General features: G+C 41.4%; 1 protein-coding gene across 2 annotated transcripts in view; it reads left to right on the top strand.

The window, feature by feature from the left end:
- The first annotated feature begins 671 nt into the window (after positions 1-671).
- The window catches only part of cpamd8 (C3 and PZP like alpha-2-macroglobulin domain containing 8), a 35,083-nt gene continuing 14,369 nt past the window's right edge, over positions 672-21,385 (top strand). Inside the window, exons 1-27 of one of the 2 annotated variants that reach the window (XM_057325911.1) lie at positions 672-1,244; positions 5,089-5,240; positions 5,501-5,523; positions 5,634-5,799; positions 6,266-6,318; positions 6,552-6,569; positions 7,170-7,224; positions 7,450-7,563; positions 7,738-7,822; positions 7,903-8,011; positions 8,132-8,359; positions 8,453-8,623; positions 8,811-8,939; positions 9,053-9,251; positions 11,348-11,523; positions 11,808-11,957; positions 12,050-12,208; positions 12,674-12,816; positions 12,899-12,961; positions 13,275-13,506; positions 13,862-14,015; positions 14,987-15,126; positions 15,209-15,260; positions 15,375-15,673; positions 16,859-17,084; positions 17,165-17,341; positions 17,480-17,561. In XM_057325911.1, coding sequence (XP_057181894.1) covers positions 1,150-1,244; positions 5,089-5,240; positions 5,501-5,523; positions 5,634-5,799; positions 6,266-6,318; positions 6,552-6,569; positions 7,170-7,224; positions 7,450-7,563; positions 7,738-7,822; positions 7,903-8,011; positions 8,132-8,359; positions 8,453-8,623; positions 8,811-8,939; positions 9,053-9,251; positions 11,348-11,523; positions 11,808-11,957; positions 12,050-12,208; positions 12,674-12,816; positions 12,899-12,961; positions 13,275-13,506; positions 13,862-14,015; positions 14,987-15,126; positions 15,209-15,260; positions 15,375-15,673; positions 16,859-17,084; positions 17,165-17,341; positions 17,480-17,561 — 3,650 coding nt within the window. In that variant the 5' untranslated portion in view covers positions 672-1,149. The remainder of the gene's footprint in view (positions 1,245-5,088; positions 5,241-5,500; positions 5,524-5,633; positions 5,800-6,265; positions 6,319-6,551; positions 6,570-7,169; positions 7,225-7,449; positions 7,564-7,737; positions 7,823-7,902; positions 8,012-8,131; positions 8,360-8,452; positions 8,624-8,810; positions 8,940-9,052; positions 9,252-11,347; positions 11,524-11,807; positions 11,958-12,049; positions 12,209-12,673; positions 12,817-12,898; positions 12,962-13,274; positions 13,507-13,861; positions 14,016-14,986; positions 15,127-15,208; positions 15,261-15,374; positions 15,674-16,858; positions 17,085-17,164; positions 17,342-17,479; positions 17,562-21,385) is intronic. The other variant, XM_057325910.1, reaches the window with a different exon arrangement.

Below are 21,385 nucleotides of genomic sequence, written 5' to 3'. Positions count from 1 at the left end.
TGCGAAAATCCCACTTGCGTAAATTTAATTTACTTTTTTTGTGTGTATTACAAAACTTGCAAATATACAACGAAGAAGATGTCAAACTAAGAAGACAACAGGAACATGGAAATACAATTATACGATTTTTTTTATAAAATGGTAATTTAAAAATATTTTTTGTCTTTATTAATAACACAAAATGGGTACACAAATATGAACCATTGTTTTATTTGTGGTTAATTTATTTGTTCTGGTCAAACGGGTTGTTGTCGCTAATCTATTTATTCAATATTTAAAGAGAGCCAAGAAAATGTACCACACGTTAAACTTCATTCCTGCTGAAGTTGTTTTAAAGTGTATTTTACACGAAATAAACATAAAATGTACATGTCTCGTGCTCACACACCACTGGGTGGCGTCAGCGTCATACGTCAACTAAAAACTCTTATTATGCCTCCGCAGTAAAACTCATGTTCAACTTTTCTACTTTTGACGCAACGCATTTTACTTACAAAACTCAAATTAGTCATATATCCTGCAAGTTTTTTTTTTTAAGTTAAACGATGAAAATCTAAAATGACATATTTATTAAAATGAATGAAACGTTAATGTCCTTATTTAAATAAAAGTAGTCGTTCAGAGTAGTCGTGTATTTTGCAGTCTGCTGGACATGAACGTTTATAATCCGTGTGGTAGGGACAGTGTGGTCTTGCCTCTACTAGTTCAGAGGGGCTCCGTTAGACTTGTTCTGACACACCACTGAATGAGACAAAAGCCTCGAGAGTTCAAAGGGGCGAGCGCAGCAGCCGCTTACATTACTGGCCGTGGAGCTCAGCACACCGAATCTGATGTGCATTAACGAATACCGTGCTACACGAGGGGTGGAGTGGATGGAGACTATTTTTAATGCTGAAATATGAGCAATCAGAGCCGAGGCGGATAAATGTGACACGCCAAGAGGGATTGTCTTCTTTACGTGTGGAGAGCAGTTAAAAAAAAACGAGATTTGCGATTGGGATTTAACGTCGCACACGATGAAGCGGACGGAGCGGAAGCTCGTGCTTACCCCTCGTGGATAGTTTGGATACTTGCATTCCTAGAAAAAGAAATGGTCACAGAAACAACAATCTTCCCGTAGCATACACAGAGAAACCCTAATGAGACATAATGAGAGAGTTGCACGTGAAGCACAGTTCTTGGACGCTGCCGTGGACTGTTATCATGTGCGTTATTTCTACTGGAGTTCATTCACAAGAAAGCCAGTAAGTATGCGTTGTCCTTTTAAATGGAGCAATGTTACGGATGAATGGTATGTTAGAAACAAGCGTGCATTTTAAAGAAATCTTACAGATTCTTCAATGTTTTCATTAAACTGCAGTCAGGTGATGCATCCTTACCGTTATCACAGTTGATAAGCAGCACTTCAGATGTTTCCCGGCACTTGAGAAATGTTTCCTTGTGTAACCACAGCTGTTGAAATGTGGTGTGGTGTCCGCAACAAATAAAATCTCGACCCTTAAAGAAATTATTAGGGTAACCATTGAGTTTTACGATTGCAATGACCAAGTACATGCTGTTGTACTGTAGTAAAATTAACTGTAGTAAGCACTTTTTGCAAAAACTGGTTAGAATGTTTAAAAGTGGTGGCACTGACTTGTGTTGTTTACAAACTCAAAAACAATTTGTAGTTTTGTTTTTGATCCACAATGTTCGCATACAAGATTTCTGTCCTCCTAAACCCAACCTGTTCAGTTGATCCAGGGTCAATGACCTTAATCAGTCATTTTCACGTAATTTGGCACAGCTCAATGCCAGTGTCCGTACCCATTACACGTGGCTGTGCCAAATATTTCGAGCACCAGAGCTTGCCACAAAAAGAGGTCAATAACCAAAATGCCATCTCTGTCAGACAGCCACATCCTCTTAAGCCAGCCAGAGGGTGTTCTTTCCTTCAAGCAGATAGTGCTGTCTTGTAAACACTGAAGAGTTTTATGCCCGCTGCACACGAGACTATTGTAAGATGGGTAGGTGAGGATCAATTCCACCTAGATGCCTTGCAGGGGATTTTCTCATGCCTTGACACTGAAGTTGCTTCTGGCCTCACTGAACTGTAATGCCAACCACCTGATATTTCTCCCTCGGGCATGCTATTAATCTTATTTATTTTGGCATATTTTGGGTCAGTTACCTTCCCAACTGAAATGTTTCTTTCCTTTGTCATACTTTAAAATCACTGGAACTAAATAATGCCATAACATCTAACATAATGCCAGACATCTTGGATTCCAAAGTGTCATGAAGCCTGATGAATTAAGGTAATGGCTTTAATATTGTATTAAGGTTGCCCTAACTCTTGTCATGACATGCCTTTGAGAAACAATAAGTTCTCACAAGAATGTTTCATGTCTGATAAGGTTAAACTACATTGACAATCAGATAAAGAAATGCAAATTGGCTATTTTTAAAGTTTAATGGTGTTTATCGCGGCCTTGTGATTATTCACCATAAGGCTTATTTACACCAAATACACAATAAAAAGCTACTAAAAGTCTGGCGAAACCCAGATTGGCTCCGGTACAATAGGTGGCGCTACATGACAATTAGATTCACTCCTGTACAATGCATGAGATGTAAAATGCATTGTTTTTTTCTGTCCAATCATGGTTGACACTTTTCTTTGGTGTAGACATACATAGGCTGTGTCTCGTTTCGGAAGGCTGTGTCCTCTGGAGGTCTCATTTGAAGCCTGTTATGTCATCGAGGCTGTCTCGTTTCTTAAAAGCAGGTAGGACACTCTAGCTGTGTCTCGTTTCGTAAGGCTGCATCCTTGTGTCCTCCATAGGTATCATCCTCTAAAGGATGCGGTATACGGAGGATTCTCAATTTAGAATTAAACGAGACATCTTTCGTAGGACATACTGGCAGAAAAGGAAGCAGGAAGTACCACGTTGCTATGACAACACGTTGACCTCGCACACCTGTCAAATTAATTAAAATGATTTCTACATGATTTAAGAGGTAAAAAGTTGGTTACTTTCTACCCTAAACAGTGCCAAAAGAGTTAAACAAATATACAATTTTTGCCTTACTGTTTCAAAACGTTTAAAAATCACTAAACACTTGTAAACCTATTTACTACATATGCCTGCTGAGATGAAAAAAAAACGTAACACAAATTGTAAACTGTTAACATTTAAACACCACATATTTGATTGAATGTGCAGCTGTTGCCGTTTATTCAAATAACAGATGTTGGCCGACGCAAAGAATCGTGGAAGGATACAGCTCATGTATCCTCCGAATTCCTGTCAAAGAAGGTCGCATTTGAAGGGTGCCTCTGGAGAGTCCTACCTGATTTTATGAAACGAGACAGCCTCGATGACGTAGCAGCCTTCAAATGAGACCTCTGGAGGACGCAGCCTTATGAAATGAGACGCAGCCCCTGTAGGCACCCTTCTAATCCGACCTACTCTCACGAGAATTCGGAGGACACATGAGGTGTATCCTTAGTTGCTAGAGAGAACCCAAAATTCTTTGCGTCGGCCAACATGTGTTGAATAAACGGCAGCAGCTGCTCATTCAATAAAATATGTGGTGTTTAAATGTGAACAATTTGTCACGTTTTTTTAATCTTAGCAGGCATATGTAGTAAATAGGTTTACAAGTGTTTAATGATTTTTAAACATTTTAAAACAGTAAGGTAAAACATCTTACATTTGTTTAACTCTTTTGGCATTGTTTAGGGTAGAAAATAACCTACTTTTTACCTCTTAAAATCATGTAGAAATCATTTAAATTAATTTGACAGGTGTGCGAGTGCAGTGTTGTCATAGCAACATGGTACTTCCTGTTTCCTTTTCTGCCAGTGTGTCCTATGAAGGACGTCTAGTTTAATTCTAAATTGAGAATCCTCCGTATACCGCATCCTTACGAAATGAGACACAGCTATAGACATTGAGCAATCTGGCCGATTGCTATGTATCAATAGTGCCGCCATATTGGAGAGGGCAAGGCAGCCATATAAACACACAAACGTGAACGACTTCCTGTCTATTTTATGTAAAATAAAGTACAATATTGTGTACATTGCTAAACCGATTGACAAGCATTACAATTTTGACAATAAGGAACTGTATACTGAACATTTTTGATCTCCTCATAGATCATAAACCATTAAAGGTGGCATGAAGTAAAAAAAATCATTCTAATTGTTTTACACAGTGGTGAAGTATTTATTATAAAATATTTATACGTGCACATCATTGTTTTTTTTTTAAACTAATTTGCACTTGTAATCTTTAATCAAAAACGTTAACCTCCTCCCCCTCTCGAAACGACCTCTGGTCACAATGAATGGCGCGAGGGCAGGGCTGCAATGACTGACAGATTGCAAACTGGCATTCAAATCTTTCACCTTTTAACGATCCAATCAGTTGTCGCTGGATATAATCAAGTCCTGCCCTACATTTTTTTCTGATTTCAGAAGTCGGGTATACGTACCGATACAGAAAATAAGACAATCGCTACTTATGTTTCATTCCGACTTTAAAATTGGTTGAGAAATGTAAACCATACTGTGATTTTTGTTTTATTTAGAAATACATCCCGTTCACTTGTATGTACATGGCAGTTTTGCCCTCCCCAATATGGCGGCTCAGGTGACATGCAACCTGACAGCTACTGTAATTCGGCATCTATGTATGTCTGTGATTATTGGTGGGCACCCAACTCTAGTGGCTGACCCCTTATTCCACTGAAAGTGACTTTGGCAAAAAAAAAATTTAGTTTAACATTAGACTGAAATTAATGTATCCTTCAGTTTGAAGGATACAGTGTTGGGCTTCCATCTTGGGTTGCTGAGTCATTGAAGGCACCTGGCAGAGCTGTAGTAAAGGTTTATAATCATGCAACTTGTCATTACATTTAATCACAAAATACTTGCCAGTTTGTGTTTGATCATCTGACATTTCTGTTAGTCCACCAAAAGGTAAGGCACTTTTGCTTGTGTGTCCTCCATCCTGTGATATGAGCTTTGTCTGCAAGCTTTAGACAAAACAAAGTGTTAAAGTAATAGGTACCTCTGTACACCTGTCCTTTGATTCCCAGGGGTTACCTGATTGCTGCACCATCGGTTTTCCGTGCCGGCGTGGAAGAGTCTGTGAGCGTGACCCTCTTCAATGCTGTAGAAGAGACACGAGTGCATCTGCAGCTCAGCGTCAAGGGCGAGATCGTGGCGCACAGCCACTGCACTGTACGAGGTGAGAAGTATACAGATCTCGTATCTCAAAGAACGGCAGCCTTTACCTAAATTCCAGCTGACTCAATTCAAAGCTCAATTCAACAGATAGCGATAACAGCTGTTCTACCAGGTGTTCCTTTTGAAGTACCTTAACCTCAAAAGGTCACTACCCTTGGTTTAGGAGGTAATATAAATAGAAATGGTTGGTTTAAAAAGTCCTGTGGGATGCAAGTTTCACTTTATCTGCTATTAATGAAAAATCCTTATTTTCCATTTCAGATAAAGGCACCATCAAAATAAAGGTAAGCCTGCCAGTCAAGTTAGCCGACAAATTTAGCTCATATGTCAAACTTTCATAAAAAGCAAAGAGCTGAACGTAACTGGGGTTTTATGACTGTCACAATCTGCCCAGGTGCCATCAGATCTAAGAGGTCAGGCACATCTCAAGGTTTGGGGGAACCGGCAGCTCAATGAGGGTGGATACATCTTCCACAACCACACCACTGTGACGGTGGACAGCAAAGGGACAACTGTTTTCATCCAGACTGACAAACCGGTCTATAAACCCCTACAGAAAGGTCTCTTTTCACATCAAACAAAATGGGTTGCTCGTGAAGTTAAAGGGATAGTTCATTATTTTCTTACGTTTATGTCAGTTCAAACCCTTATGACTTTCTTTCTTCTTCGGAACACAAAAGAAGATATTTTGAAGAATGTTGTTAACCGGCACCGATTCACTTGCATTGGTTTTGTGTTCATACAATAGAAATGAATGGGTGCCGGTGCTGTTCAGTTACCAACTTTCTTCAAAATCTTCTTTCGTGTTCTGTGGAAGAAAGAAACTCATTCAGGTTTGAAATGACAAGAGGGTGAGTAAATGATGACAGAATTTTCATTTTTGGGTGAACTATTTCTTTAAAGGCCCAAAAATTAACATTTTGAAAAAAGGTTATATAAACATGTATAAATTTCTGTATTCTGATACAGAGTGAATCTATATTATTCATTTAAGTTCCTTACTAATCTTTTCTATTTTCTTTCTAGTTCATATAAATGTTTATGCCGTCACACCAGATCTAAGGCCTTCCAGTGAAAAGGTAGCACAACTTATTCCTTGAAATTCAATTCTGAAGTGTACTTTGAAGTAAGAAGCAAAATCCCAATTAACACTGTTTGCTTATTGTCCAAACATCTTACAAACATTTTCAGAAACAGTTTGTTTTTCAAATTCTACTCATTGGATGCAGTATAGAAACACATATTCACATGTATGTAGCTTTATGTGTCATATTTCTTCCTCTAATCACTTTTTTCATGTTTTGTTTTACAGATCGACGCTTACGTAGTGGTGAGTTGAGGCCGTGGAGAGTAGACCACAGGTTGAGATGCACAAAGTGTTTATTTCCCAGCAGGGTCCATGTTACAGAGCTGCAGAGCTTGACAGCCGCACCGCGGTGTTGGGTTTGAACCTTGAGCAGATGCTAACGGTCGACGAGGGAGATAAAAGGGAACGAGTGTTCTCGGGGCACCACCCCCCACCGATCTGTGCCTAACGTCCACTCCTTTCCCACATGCTGCTTGGGCTTTGAAGCGTCTTTGCTCGCTTCCAGGACATTCCTCCGAAAGCTGTGCAATTGGCCAAGGGGGACCGGCAAAAATGTTTGCTATGTATACGATGTTTCATGTTTATGTTAGTTTGGCACCGTCGGCCTCTGGCTCTCGCCGGAGCAAGTGTCAGGCAGGGTGTGTGCAGTTTTACCTTGATTGACGTGCTCCTGTAGTGTTGCTCTTGAAGTCAAAGGGAGGTCAGTTTGTGTAAAAGCATCATTGGGTTTGGACCCAGTTTGCTGCCTTTTTACTAGTGGTCCAAATTTAAGCTTAGGAGATCCAAGCAAGAATGCAAGTATTTTTTCCACATACTTTTTAAGATTAGACTTTGTTTACACAGGACCCAAGAGGATCCCGAATAATCCAGTGGAAAGACATGAAGTCTGTTTGTTGTGGTAAGAGCTGTTACTGTCACGGATACATCACACCATCATTGTATCACACTATATAGTGTTAAAGGGATAGTTTATCCAAAAATGAAAATTCTTTCCTCATCTATTCACCCTCATGTCATTCTAAACCTAAATGACTTTCTTTATTCTGCCTAACACAAAAGAAGATGTTTTGAAGAATGTTGGTAACCAAACAAAATTGACCCCCATTCCTATTTTTGTTGTCAGGAATCGTCAATGTGAGCTTCCCACTGTCGGACCAACCAGTCTTTGGCGAGTGGTTTGTTTTTGTGGAGATGCAAGGCCACACATACAACAAGTCCTTTGAAGTGCAGAAGTATGGTAAGACGTTTAGTCTCAAGTAAGAAACGCAACAAAATGTTGGAAGAATTGTTGGAGAAAATTGTCAAACTTGGAATTGCCTTGACGTCAAGAATGTTTTTATTCCGTATGACTACATGGAGCCTAATGTAATATATGTTGATAACTGAATGCGTTTCTTCTCGTCTTGAACAGTTATGCCCAGGTTTGATATCATCATTGAGCCTCCTCCTTACATTCGAGACCTTAACTCATGTGAACAGGTCACAGTCAAGGCAAGGTAGGAGAAAGAATCCAGTACGTATTTTACGATTTGCTTTAACAATTTACCAATCTGACATGCACCCTGACTTCCACCAGGTACACTTTTGGAAAGCTGGTGACGGGCAAATTAACAGTTAACATGACGGTGAATGGTATTGGCTACTACAGGCATGAAGTTGGTCACCCGGTGATGAAATCAATGGAGGTAAGGGAATGATAAAGCATTTACCTGTTGACCAGCTTTACCAGCAGATTATTGACTATATGGACCAGTCCCAATACCGAATGGCCAACTCTTAGTCACTGACTCCGTTCTTCTAAAAAGATTAAAGGCTCAGCCACCTTTAGCCTCTGCGTAAAGGACATGATGCCCTTAGAAGTTACCGACCATTTCCGTGGTGCAGTGAACATGTGGGTGACCGTGAACAGCGTTGACGGTGGATGGCAGACGGTGTATGATGATTCAACACCCGTCCAGAAACAGCTCATCGACATCAAGTACTCCAAAGACACCCGGAAGCAGTTCAAGCCCGGCTTGCCCTACAAGGGGATTGTGAGTGGAGAATCATTATCTGAAGATGCCCAGAAAGCTTTCTTTTTCTATTATTAATGCTAATTTGAAAGAATTTTTCACCACTGACCCCAGATTGAGGTGACCTTTCCAGATGGGAGTCCGGCGTATGGAGTGCAGGTGCGGGTTAAGGCCGAACTCACCCCAAAGGACAATGTGTATACCAGCGAACTAGTCTCTCAAAATGGCAAGGCTGTTTTTGAGATCCCTTCCATCCCCACAGCTGCCCAGTACGTCTGGCTGGAGGTCAGTGGGAGGGATTTGGAGATATAGAAGATGTTGAGGTGGTTTAACATGGTGATTAAGGGGTTGGATTAGTTGTAGGTAAAAACCCTACAAGGGTGTATTGATGATGGGGTCGGGGAAAATCAAGTCACATAAATTAGCCAATGACTAATTGGTAAATTTTCATTCATTTTCTTTTTTGCTACAGTCAAAAGTGACAGCCATCAATGGCAGACCAGCCGGAGACCAGTATCTTCCCAACTATCTGTCCATCAGTAGCTGGTATTCTCCTAGCAAGTGCCACATCCAGCTTCTAAGCCCTGGTGCTCCTCTAACTGTAAGAAATTGTAACTTAGTAACCAGCAAGTTTCATGATGAAACATGACTCATATTTTCACATATTTTAGACATTTGAAAATGTTAATAGTGAAAGCTTCTGTTTGTGTTTAGATTGGACAAGAGGCTGAGATCTATCTGAAGTCCACCTGTCCTTGTAACTTCACATTGCACTATGAGCTCGCATCCCGTGGGAATATTGTCCAGTCGGGTCAGAGACATTCCAACAGCACAGCCCATCGAGGAAAGAGAGCTACCATCACCTTTGACACGAACATACACGCCAACGCTAAACCACGATGTGGAGACTCAGGTCAGTTTTACTACAAGATGATGTTCAAATGAAATTAGTAGACGGATACAGTAACAGAACAGAAAGGTAGTACTAAATATTTAAAGGAGCTGTGTGGAGATTTAAGCGGCATGTAGCGGTAAGGTTGCGAATTGCAACCAATGGCTCACTCCACCCCTCCCTTTTGAAGCACTACGGTGGCTCTCACAGGACAAACATGTCATCGCGTTTTTGCTTCTAGTTTCATGCTCTGTAGAGCAGTTTGTCCATTTAGGGCTACTGTAGAAACAACATGGTGAATTCCATGCATGGGGACCTGCGATGTATGTAGATAGAAATAGCTCATTCTAAGGTAATAAAAACATAATAATAAATATTAAAGCATTTATTAGTAAAGAGACAGAATGTAATCTTCAAGTTTCTAAATTTAAAGGGCCAGTCTCCTCGTAAATTAAAATTCGGTCATCATTTGCTCACCCTCGCATTATTTTAAAGACTTTCTTTCTTAGGGTACGTTCATACAGTCACTTTTTAGGATTGACAACCGTATTTACTTGTGGGCGTGAGTCTCGAAATGTCCTGTTCACACACCGGTTTAAAGTTGCAGCTTGTATACTGTCTTTTTGAACGAGAAACCGAACTCAAGCCTGTATGGTATTCGCACGCGACGCTTGTAACCATAGTGACGGACGTACACATGAAAGATGGTGCATACTACAGACATTATCGCAATGGATTTAGTGCTATATAGCAAAACTAGGCGCGATTTTATTCGCAAAGAAGTAATAAACAGACACGGACGGCGGCTGAGACTATTTTTTTTACTTTAAACCCTTTTGTTTTTAAACACAGCACTAACAGCTGAGCGCACAATGTGGTTTGCTCCCAGATCGCAAAACTGGTGGGAGCAACTCCGGTGGAGGAGAGTGACTGGATTGAAAATTTATGCATGACGCACAATTCCTATCTATGTCTCTGTGAATTGCTAGAGCCTCACATTGCGAAATGCAACACCCAGATGCGACGAGCAATATGTGTGCAGAAAATAGTCGCAATCGCCCTCTGGCGTCTAGGGACGCTTGTGGAATACCGTGGAATACCGCACCATTGCGCACCTGTTCGGCGTTGGAAGATCAACAGTCCAAAACATTGCTAAAGAGTTCTGCACTGATTCACTCACTACAAACAGTCATTAATGGCGTGAAACTTCTGCACGCAAATACGTCACATGACGTGACAGACAAGCGGTGCGTTCCAAACGGGATATATCGCCCTCCGAAGGGCCCTTCTGAAAAGGGAACACCATACAAAACGTCACTCCAAATAAATAGAAAATTATGTTGTTTTTATCGCTCCTTTTGCCAAGTGAATTTTAAACGGACAAATTAGGAGATACAATTGCGTTTTTCCCTCTAGAGTTTACACATAAAGAGATTTACTCTTCGAAGGGAGTAGGGCATAGGGATGATCACTTAGGAATGGAACGCTGGGCTAGTTGTCCAGTACGATTCAGTTCACACAGCAGGGCTTCTCCGCAAATGCGGTTGTGAGTCCCGAAAATATAAAGGTGTGAGTTAGTTTATAGAATACGGTTGTCAAACTTGTAAATAACCAAACTGTGTGTGAACACAACCGTATTAAGAACTCAAATACAGGACTGACAACCGAATTCTGGTGCTGTATGAACGTAGCCTTATTTCATGGCTGACATTAAACATTATTGTCCTACAAGTTTGAAACAATGTTAAAGGGATAGTTCACCCCAAAATAAAAATTCTGTCTTCATTTGCTCACCCTTTTGTCCTTTCAAACCTATATGACTTTTTTCTTTTGCAGAACACAAAAGAAGATATTTTGAAGAATGTTGTTAACCGGCACCCATTCACTTGCATTGGTTTTGTGTCTATACAATAGAAGTGAATGGGATCCAATGCCGTTCGGTTACCAACGTTCTTCAAAATATCTTCTTTTGTGTTCTGCGGAAGAAAGTCACAAAGGTTTGAAATGACAAGCGGGTGAGTAAATGATGACAGAATTTTCATATTTGGGTCAACTATCACTTTAAGTACAGTTTTTTTCCTTGATGTCCTCTATCTATGTATTATCTCTCTGTCCAGACTCAGGTGTGTCCTCTGCTCAGGCCGAGACAGACAGCTGTGTGTCAGTTCTACATTTCAACGTGACTCCTGCCATGGCCCCTCTCAGCCGCCTGCTGGTCTACTATGTGCGGGACAAAGGCGAAGGGGTGACAGACAGTCTGCAACTTCCTGTTCAGCCTCGCTTTGAAAATGAGGTGGGTTTCTTACCTTACTTTGAACATATAGAAGGGTAATTCACCTAATAAATGACAAATTCTCATGTTCCAAACTCATTTGACTTGGATTTCGTCTGAGGAACGCAAGGATTAATATTGAAAAATGAAAATAAATAAGGATCCGGGTACAAGCTTCAAAATGACAACTTTGAATACTATGGGGATGGAACACTGTGATATGTTAGATTTGAAGCGAGGGTGGGTCCATGATGACTAAATTGCTTGCAAAACTGTTGCTTAAACACGCTTACTTGTTTCTATAGGTTTCAGTGTCTTTGTCCACAAATGAGTCAATGCCGGGCAGTCCGGTCAACCTCAAGATCAAAGCCGAGAGGGGCTCATGTGTATGTGTAGCTTCGGTGGATAAAAGCATGAACCTTCTCAAACCAGACTTCCAGCTCACACCTGAGAAGGTCAGCCCTCATTAGATAATCTCTTTATGTACGTTTGTTAAAAGTTACTCTGGAGGTTAATTTGCTAGCTATATTATTGTATGAACTTGCAGGTGTTCAAAGAACTGCTTGACTTTGATGTATCTGACACCTTCGGGGTATCCAAAGATGAGGGGCACTTCTGGTGGCCAGGATTGTCGTCAAGGCGACGACGCTCTTCTGTATTCCCATGGCACTGGGATATAACAAAAGATGCCCGTTTTGCTTTTACGGTGAGGGCGTTACTATTTTCTCATATTGGTGGCATCCCACTTAAAAGGATACTTCACCCAAAAATGAAAATTCTGTCATTATTTACTCGCCTTCGAGTAAATGATGAACACAGAGAAAGATATTTGGAAGAATGCTTTATAACCAGACATATCTTGCCCCCCATTGACTCCCATAGTAGGAAAAATTACTTTGTCATTTTTTTTGTTCCGTTGAACACAAAAGAAGACATTTTGAAGAATGTAGGACGGCAAACAGTTCTAGGGCACTTTTGACTACCATTGTATTTTTTGGGGGGCAAGATCTGTTTGGTTATAAGCAATTTATACAGATTTGGAACAACTCGAAGGTGAGTAAATGATGACAGCATTTTCATTTTTGTGTGAACTATCCCTTTAAGGACATGGTGTTAGCTATGGCAAGGTAATGGGTTAAATCCCAAATTCTACAAAATGTCCATATTGTAGGAGACCGGGCTGGTGGTGATGACAGATATGGTGAGCCTGAATCACAGGCAAAGTGGAGGGATGTACACCGATGAGGCTGTGCCTGCTTTCCAACCGCACACATCAACCCTTGTGGCAGCCACGCATACCCGGTCTGGGACAAGGTACGCATACTCGCAACGTTTAGAAATGGCCCAAAGATTAGTCTTAGAAGTAACTAACATCTTTTGTCAATGGGTGTTTTAGGGCAGAGAATCGCCGGCGAACATTCTTCCCAGAAACATGGATATGGCACTGCTTCAATGTCAGGTAACAATATATTAGTTCGGTGTTTTTTCAAAGTTTAAGGAGTTCGTTTACATTGCATGTGAAAATGGACTGAAATATTAATCAACGTCCACCAGGCCACTATTTGACTATTTTAAGATTATTGCATTGGTGTTTGTGTTCACCTGGCCATTATGAAGTGCTAAACTTTACGGACATTTGATGTAGTGTGCATCTGTATCTCTATCTCCAAATGAATATTAGTCTTTAAGTCGTAGATAGTTATTTGTTTATGTATTTTAGTAAATTCTCTATGATTTCGCTTGATGCACATCCTGTCTTATTTACTTACCAGCAATGTCACCGGAGAGGCCGAGTTACGCTTGGATCTTCCTGATTCCATCACCATGTGGATGACAGAGGCTATCGGTCTGTCTGCCGAAAAGGGGCTCGGCCTGGCTCAAACTGCAGAGTTGCGCACGTTCAAACCCTTCTTCATCGACTTCACCCTGCCATACAGCGTCATCCGTGGTGAACAGACCAAAGTCCCATTGACGGTGTACAACTACCTTCCTACTTGCGCAGAGGTGTGTGTGTTTAGTTTAATCCTGGAACAACATTTAAAATGAACCAATTTGATTTGTTTGAGAGGAATATTGTTCCAAGACCAAGAAAACGTGTTGATCCAGATGCACATTGTACTTCGTAAAATGAAATATTATTTAGTGCCAGAGAGAAGAGAGTGCAGAGAGGAGATGTGCAGCAGGGTTACTGTGTCGATGGGAGGCCATGAGTTAGGCAGCATGGAAAATGTGCTATGCACCTCAGAAATTCCCCAGAATCCTTTGGGAGCCCTTGGGAAATCATAAGTTCGAGAATGCGGCATGTGTTTATGTGCTGTGGCGAAATTCCATGACTGATTTATGCAATCATTCTCTCTAGGTCCATGTGAAAGTATCGGTGCCCAAAGGGATCAAGTTCGTGGGTCACCCAGGGAAACACCATCTGACCCGGAAAAAGTGTGTGGCGCCCGGCGAGGCCACTCCTACTTTTATAGTTCTGCTCTTTTCGGAATTGGTGACGGCCAACATCACAGGTTGGTCCAATAAATATTTTAACAGTGTCTGTATAGATGAAAATCTGTTTTTTTACCCACGTCTTTTAAAACCTGCATGACTCTTTCTTCTGTGCAACACAAAATAAGATATTTTGAGAAATGTCTCAAATGTACATCAATGTGTTTGGTTACCAGCATAGTTAAAAATACCTTCTTTTGTGATCTGCAGAAGAAAGAAAGTCAGGTTTGAAATGACATCTTTGCACATTCTTATGACCACCTTTAAGTGCATCGTGGATGCTATTTAAACAGTGTTAAAGGAATGTTCATATATGCTATCCTCATGTTTAACGCGTATATTTATTCTCTCTGCTGTGTGCGAAAGATTTTTCATTTTATTACATTGTCAAAAAGATAATGTTCTCATCATAACGCACATTCATGGGAACATAACCGCGACATGCTAGTAATCAATCGCTGTCACGTATTCATACTTGACTCGTCTCAGCTTGCGTTTTTGTAAACATTGCGCCATTTCAGCTTTGCTAAACCCGTGTCGTTGCCTTTTACGTAACAACCTGGACAACAATGGTGTTTTTGGGTAATCGGACAGCTTCAAGGAAAAGTACATGATGGGGTAGTGGGGGGTGCTTTGAGGGCTCTGTGGCATATCAATGAATATGCAGGTCAGTGCTGGCCAATGGGACCCCCACGGATCTGTCCTAGTCCCCCTGGCTCCACGTCCTTCCCTTTCACTACACACATACAAAGGGACTTGGCTGGCGAACAGCCATTCTGCTGCAGAGCCATGTGCGTATCCTGCTATCCTCAGGCCATCAGGATCTCGGAAGACATTATGGGGTTTGTGAAATAAGAATCGCTGCCAGAGGTCTCGAATGTTGCACTCTTGTATATTCATGTGAAATTTGTTCGTGCAACTTTTTCCCACTTTTATGTACCCAAAATGCATGCTTAATCAAGTTCATTTGACTTTTTTGTTCCTTTTGCAGCTCGAGCTGTGGCGTACAGTGAGCCAAGTTGCTGCTCGGACGGACTACAAGCCAGCAAAGGGGGTAAAGCGGGCGAGGAACAAGAAGACAGGAGAAGCCCAGCGGGCATGGACTATGTGCGCAGAAGCGTGCTGGTAGAGGTGGGAGACGTTTTGTAAATCTCGGAAAGAGTAGTCTGGAGTGAGTTATTAAAATCTTTCTCTTCTTGCTTTACATCCTTAGCCTGAAGGTTTACCAAGAGAGTACACATACAGCGTCTTCTTCTGTCCAAACGGTAAACAAGTGTTTACAGTTCTTCATTATTTCTCAAACCCTATTGGTTATGTTGGCCCCATCATCCAAAGGAAATTGACAGATAATCTCCAATATGTTACTCCTAACATTGCAGAACGAATCCACATCTCCACACCCAACAAATACGAGTATCAATACGTGAAGAAGCCAGCCAAAGTCACGCACATTCAAGTATCCGTCAAAAGCCATAACGATGCCCACATCGCCCTCTCGCCCACTGCCCACGACAACACGGATATGGTGGAGATCGTGCTGGGTGGTCGGCAGAACTCACGCTCCTGGATCTCACAGGGCAAGATGGGCGAGCCCGTTGCCAGCACCCCAACGCCGGGCATCCTCTCGTGGGATGAGTTTCGTAGCTTTTGGATAAGCTGGAGAGAAGGTGGCGTGCAGGTAAGACAAATTTCTTTGGATTATCTACATTTTGCATGTGTTGTAGACTTGAGATACTGGATGATTTTTAGGAGTGTGTGTGTTTTGTATTTGTTTGTGTTTGTGTTTGATTGTCTCTCTCAACTACTGACCCTGGTGCCAGGACACCACTAAGTGGTGTGAGGTGGTGTTACGCTAAGTGAGGTAATACTGCTGATGTCACTATAAATACCCAGTGATGTGTAACAATTGGCAGTTAGAGGAAGGCATAGAAAAGCTCTGATCCAATGTTGAGATTACGTTGCTCACCACAGAGAGCAATAACGCAGCACTGGGGTCAAATTTGTTTTGATAGTGACTTATTTTCGCCGTAGCATGATGATCCATGTTCCATTTTAAATGGTTTAATGACAAATTCTCATCCGTTTATGTGACTCCTGATGGGGTTTGTGGAAGCTTGAGGTAAGCATCTTTTGCCAAACCTTGGCAGTTATTTTTTACGAGTCCCCCGTGCTTGTAAAATGCAGTATTCATCAAACTGCTTTTTTAGTAGAACTTAATTAGTTTCCACGTTGTTATTATTGAATTATAGCATAGTCATACTTTGTTTAGTTTCTATAGTGAATATGTCATGTGCTAAAAATGACTTTTATAGGTTTGTATTTTCTCAGATGCAGGACCGTACGGTCAACAAGAGATTGGTGTTTTAAATAGCTATGTGAATTCTCTCTTAAAGTTTTTAAAGCCTTAGTTTATGTTTTTAAAGCATAGTTTTCCTTGGGAAAGTGAATTGTCACATCCATAACTGAATTGTCACATTCATTTCTCATAAATTGGCACATGAAAAAATCAGCTATTTTATGTTCTATAAAGAGCCGTCCCTTCTCCATTTGTTGGGTATTTTCGCTTCTGGTTTGTACATTTTAATTCACAGAAATCCTACAAATTACGTGCATCTCCTTTGTCACATACATAACACATAATTTTTTCTCTCTTTTAAAATAGAAACCTTGTGTATAGACTGATATTTATCTGATGTCTGGACTCATCAAGGATTTAGTCAAATATAAACAGTTGATTCAGTACATTGGTATTAAATACATTCTCTGAGAAGTTTTGACTGAAAATGTGACGTCCATAACGCTAGAATTGCCCTCATGCAATTAGTATCCAGTTGCTATGGTTACATAATCTTGTTTGTGATAGGTGGGCCATGGCCTAGAGCCATCCAGCGAGACTGTGATCCTTCAGTGGGCCGGACCACTTTCTGCTCATGTGCGACATGTTGGTTTCTCCACCGGCTGGGGTTCTGTCGGCGAGTTCAAGATCTGGCGCAAAGAAGATGCAGATGAGAACCACAATGAGGCCTTTACTCTGGGAGTCCCACATAATGTGGTTCCAGGCTCAGAGAGGGCCACAGCTTCAATGATTGGTGAGAATATTTGGAAACATCTCCGGTTAGAAGAATAGGACCAAAACGTCCTGATGGATGGTGGTTGTTTTTTGTCCCAGGTGACGTTATGGGCCCCACGCTCAACAACCTTGACAAGCTTCTCCGGCTTCCCTTCGGTTGTGGGGAGCAGAACATGATCCACTTCGCTCCCAACGTCTTCGTGCTGAAGTACCTTCAGAAAACCCATCAGCTCAGCCCGGAGGTGGAGGCCGAGGCCACTGACTACCTACTTCAAGGTGCAAGACAGAGCATGCCTTCATTCTTAAATAAGTCCCCTCGATTCTTAATCTTGTAAAGAATTATTTTGAAGTGATTGAAAGGTCTGTACATATGCAGTGCAAACAATGCCTTGGGTCTTCGAATGTGCCTGGCAGGTTATCAGAGGCAGCTTACGTACAAGAGGCAGGACGGTTCCTACAGCGCCTTCGGGGAAAGAGATTCCTCCGGAAGCATGTGGTAAGCTTAAAGCATGCGAAGTCTCTACATGCCATGTCTACCGAGAAATTGGCTTTAATTACTATAGCGCAACCATAATTTTTCCGAGAATGTCCTTTATTTAACCCGCAGCCCCAGTCAGAGAAAGGTGAACTGTGTAGACATCCATGTTTGGTTTTTGGAACCTGTTATTTTTCCTCATATCGTGATCTTATACAACTCGAAATGATTCATGACGGAAGGCTAAAGCTGAGGTTGGACATGCGTAATGTTTGTGTTGTCTAAGAACTCATGGCATAGACAAGAATAACTTGGTCCTGACTGAATGTTTGCTCGGCACAAATATAAAAATGATTCATTTATTGGTTGTCTGACTTTTAATAGAGGCTTGGATTGTAAAATCAGAATCAGAAGGGGCTTTATTACCAAGTGTTTACACACACAAGGAATTTGTCTTGGCGACAGGAGCTTAGTGCAGAAGAAAGTGTACACAAGGTGCAAATATACATTAAGATGGAAAAATGAGAATTGAATAAAAACAATAATGCACTATATACAAAAAGTGAAAATATATAGACAAAAAACAACATATAATTTTTTAAAAGAGTGTACAGATGTGTTATTTACAGTTTAACCTATTATTTCTTACAATGTACAGTTTACAGATGCTATGTGCAATGTGCAAGTGTGCAATGTGATGGACAGTGGGTAGTAAGAGCTTTTAATTGTTCAGGCTGAGTATAGCCTGCGGGAAAAAACTGTTCTTGTGTCTGGCTGTTCTGATGGTCATTGCTATGTAGCGCCGGCCAGATGGCAACAGTTCAAAGAGGGGGTGAGCTGGGTAAGTAGGGTCCAAAATGATTTTCTTAGCCCTTTTTCTCTTTCTGGAGGTGTAAAGATCTTGGAGGTTGGGCAGGGGGCCAGCGATAATCCTCTCAGCAGTCCTGACTGTTCGTTGCAGTCTCTTAATGTCTGATTTAGTAGCTGAACCAAACCAGACAGTTATGGATGAGCACAGGACAGACTCGATGATGGCCGAGTAGAACTGCGTGAGCAGCTCCTGTGGCATGTTGAATTTCCTCAGCTGGCGAAGGAAGAGCAACCTCTGCTGGGCGTTTTTAGCGATGGAGTCTATGTGAGTGTCCCACTTCAGGTCCTGAGAGATGGTAGTGCCCAGGAACCTGAATGACTCTACTGCAGCCACAGTGTTGTTCATGATGGTGAGTGGGGGGAGTGCAGGGGAGGTTCTCCTGAAGTCCACGATCATCTCCACTGTTTTGAGCGTGTTGAGCTCCAGGTTGTTGTGATTGCACCAGACAGACAGCTCTGCAACTTCCTGTCTGTAAGCAGACTCGTCTCCATTGTGGATGAGGCCGATGATGGTAGTGTCATCTGCACATTTCAGGAGCTTGACAGAAGAGTATTTTGCAGTGCAATCATTTGTATACAGGGAGAAGAGCAGTGGGGAGAGCACGCATCCCTGAGGGGAACCAGTGCTGATTACCAAGTTGACTGTACCCTAGAGCAGTAGTTCTCAAACTGGGGCCCGTGGCCCCAAAGGGGGGGGCCCGAGATGGATCCAGGGGGCCACAGATTATGTGGCATTTTATGAAATATAGAAATTGATCATAGATTTTATGCAATCAAACATCAGAAAAATGAGAACACCAGACAAAAGAATTGATGTATCAGCATTGTATAACCGAATATGTTTTTGTTTAAATAAAAATGTTAAATTTTTATTTAGTCTTTATTTGGGGGACCGCAAAGCGATGCACTCTACACAAAGGGGGCCTTACAACGAAAAAGTTTGAGAACCACTGCCCTAGAGTCTAGGGGTGTAACGATGCACCAATGCCACGGTTCGGTTCACACTGCGGTTTTGGACCCACGGTTCGATTCGATGTGAGGGCAGGGTTCATGCCATGGCACAAGCAATGCTACAGAACACTAGAATCGTTTTAACTTAATAATAACAACAACAACAACAACAATTTAACTCGTTTACTTGAACTGTATTTACTTTAGTTTTATATATATATTTTAGCACAGTAAGCCTCAGTAAACAAAAATGAAAAAAATAACACTAATGTAAACTTAAACTTGTCTGAAGCATTTAAATAAAATGAACATTTATAAATGCAGTCTGCAGAGGGTTTGCAATTTCAATTTGTTGTGGAGATGCCATCCAGCCAACAATTCTTAACCACCGAGTGTGAGCGATCACTCCCAAGTCATGTGACATGCACTAAAAACGCAGCTCTTATTACTTGTTAAAAGTGTACCATCTTAATCAATGTAAGAAAAAAAATTTTTTAAGATGTAATATGACTGGATGCGCGGCCAATGTAGTACAATAATGCAGATTCCCTTCACATTTTTAAACACATTAATATTAATAATAAAGATCTTCAAGAAACGTATTTTATTTTACGTGCTCTTTCTCGTCCATGTAGTTTGTGAAAAAACCATTGCGCTTCATCTCATCCTTTGAAGGATCACGCAATGCAGGACAGAGTGATTGACAGCATGACGCGATCATTTCCTCTCACACACATGCATTATAAACATAACATGATGTCTAACTTTAATATGATTTGTTTCTCTGACTCTGAAGGTTATGATGAGAGATGAGGAGTGCAGGAGTGATTGACAGCGCTATACGATCGTTTTACCCTCTCTCAAACACAACAAGCATAAAACATGCTGTGTATCTGTGGTAATGACAAACAATATGATTTTAGGATCATTTCATTCTTTAATTTAAGACAGACTCGTATTATAAATCATTTAAATGTGCTTTTGTGGTTTGGAGAAAAAAGTCCTGACAGCAGCGTATTTTTGGAAAGTCGCGTGACTGTTTAAAACACAGATATCACTTAGACGCTTTTAAGGAGAATTAGTTACTGAATTTGTTATTTGTTGTTTCTGTCAATCTATGTGCATTTTGGCCATTAACAATGCACCGTCATCACATTATTGAGCGTGATCAACAGTTGCTGCACTGCTGCTTCAGCTTGCGAAGTGATATGCTCAAACCTGCGCCAGGAAAAGTGCGCTCGTCACGCGCAGCTAACGCATGTGATGGATGGGGGCGGGGGTTCGCGGTACGCCATGGGACTTTCGCGGTTCCTATCGAGGGAGGTGTATCGCGGATCATTCGGTTCGGTTCGAATATCGTTACACCCCTACTAGAGTCTTACTAACAAACTACTAATAAGCTCCCTGACTCAAGTCACTGCAGTACAGATTTATTGGTTGTTTTGGGGGATTTCTTCCCATGGTCCTGAACAACCATCGTTAATTATGTAAGGTCAACGGCTCTTACCGGCGTTGGACACACAGAAAATAAGTTTAACATTCACTGTTGGAGGGGTGGGCTGTTTGAAGGGCTCAAACCTGGGCTCAAATCTGTTATCTACACTTTACATTTGTCATAAAATGTTTACAGAGAATGCTTTTATTGTAAGTCTGAACAGCCCTCAGTACAGATAATTTATTACCCAAATAACATCAGCTTCAGAGCTGGGTTAATATGTCCCAGGTTGAGCTGTATGATCGGACAGGAAATTGTGGCTTTTAATGAAAAGATTGGGCATAATGGTGCAGCAAGTATTTTATGTCCCCATCAGCGCCTTGGTGCCCCAGTAATGCCAAGGCCTTCAAATCTAATCCGCCTCACCGAAAAGAACACCTAATGTTCTGGAACACATTGGAGTGGAGTGGAAACTTTCATTTACAATTGCCTGGAAGGTAGATGCAGCTTTAGGAGACTTCGGTGACGTGTGAGGATGTTTTCTAATGGAGAAGGGAGGTTGTTTAGACACGGGACCGGACCTGGCAAC

The sequence above is a fragment of the Triplophysa rosa genome, linkage group LG25 (assembly GCF_024868665.1).
Source record: "Triplophysa rosa linkage group LG25, Trosa_1v2, whole genome shotgun sequence".
Lineage (NCBI taxonomy): Eukaryota > Metazoa > Chordata > Actinopteri > Cypriniformes > Nemacheilidae > Triplophysa > Triplophysa rosa.
This window is presented reverse-complemented; position numbering and strand designations above follow the sequence as displayed.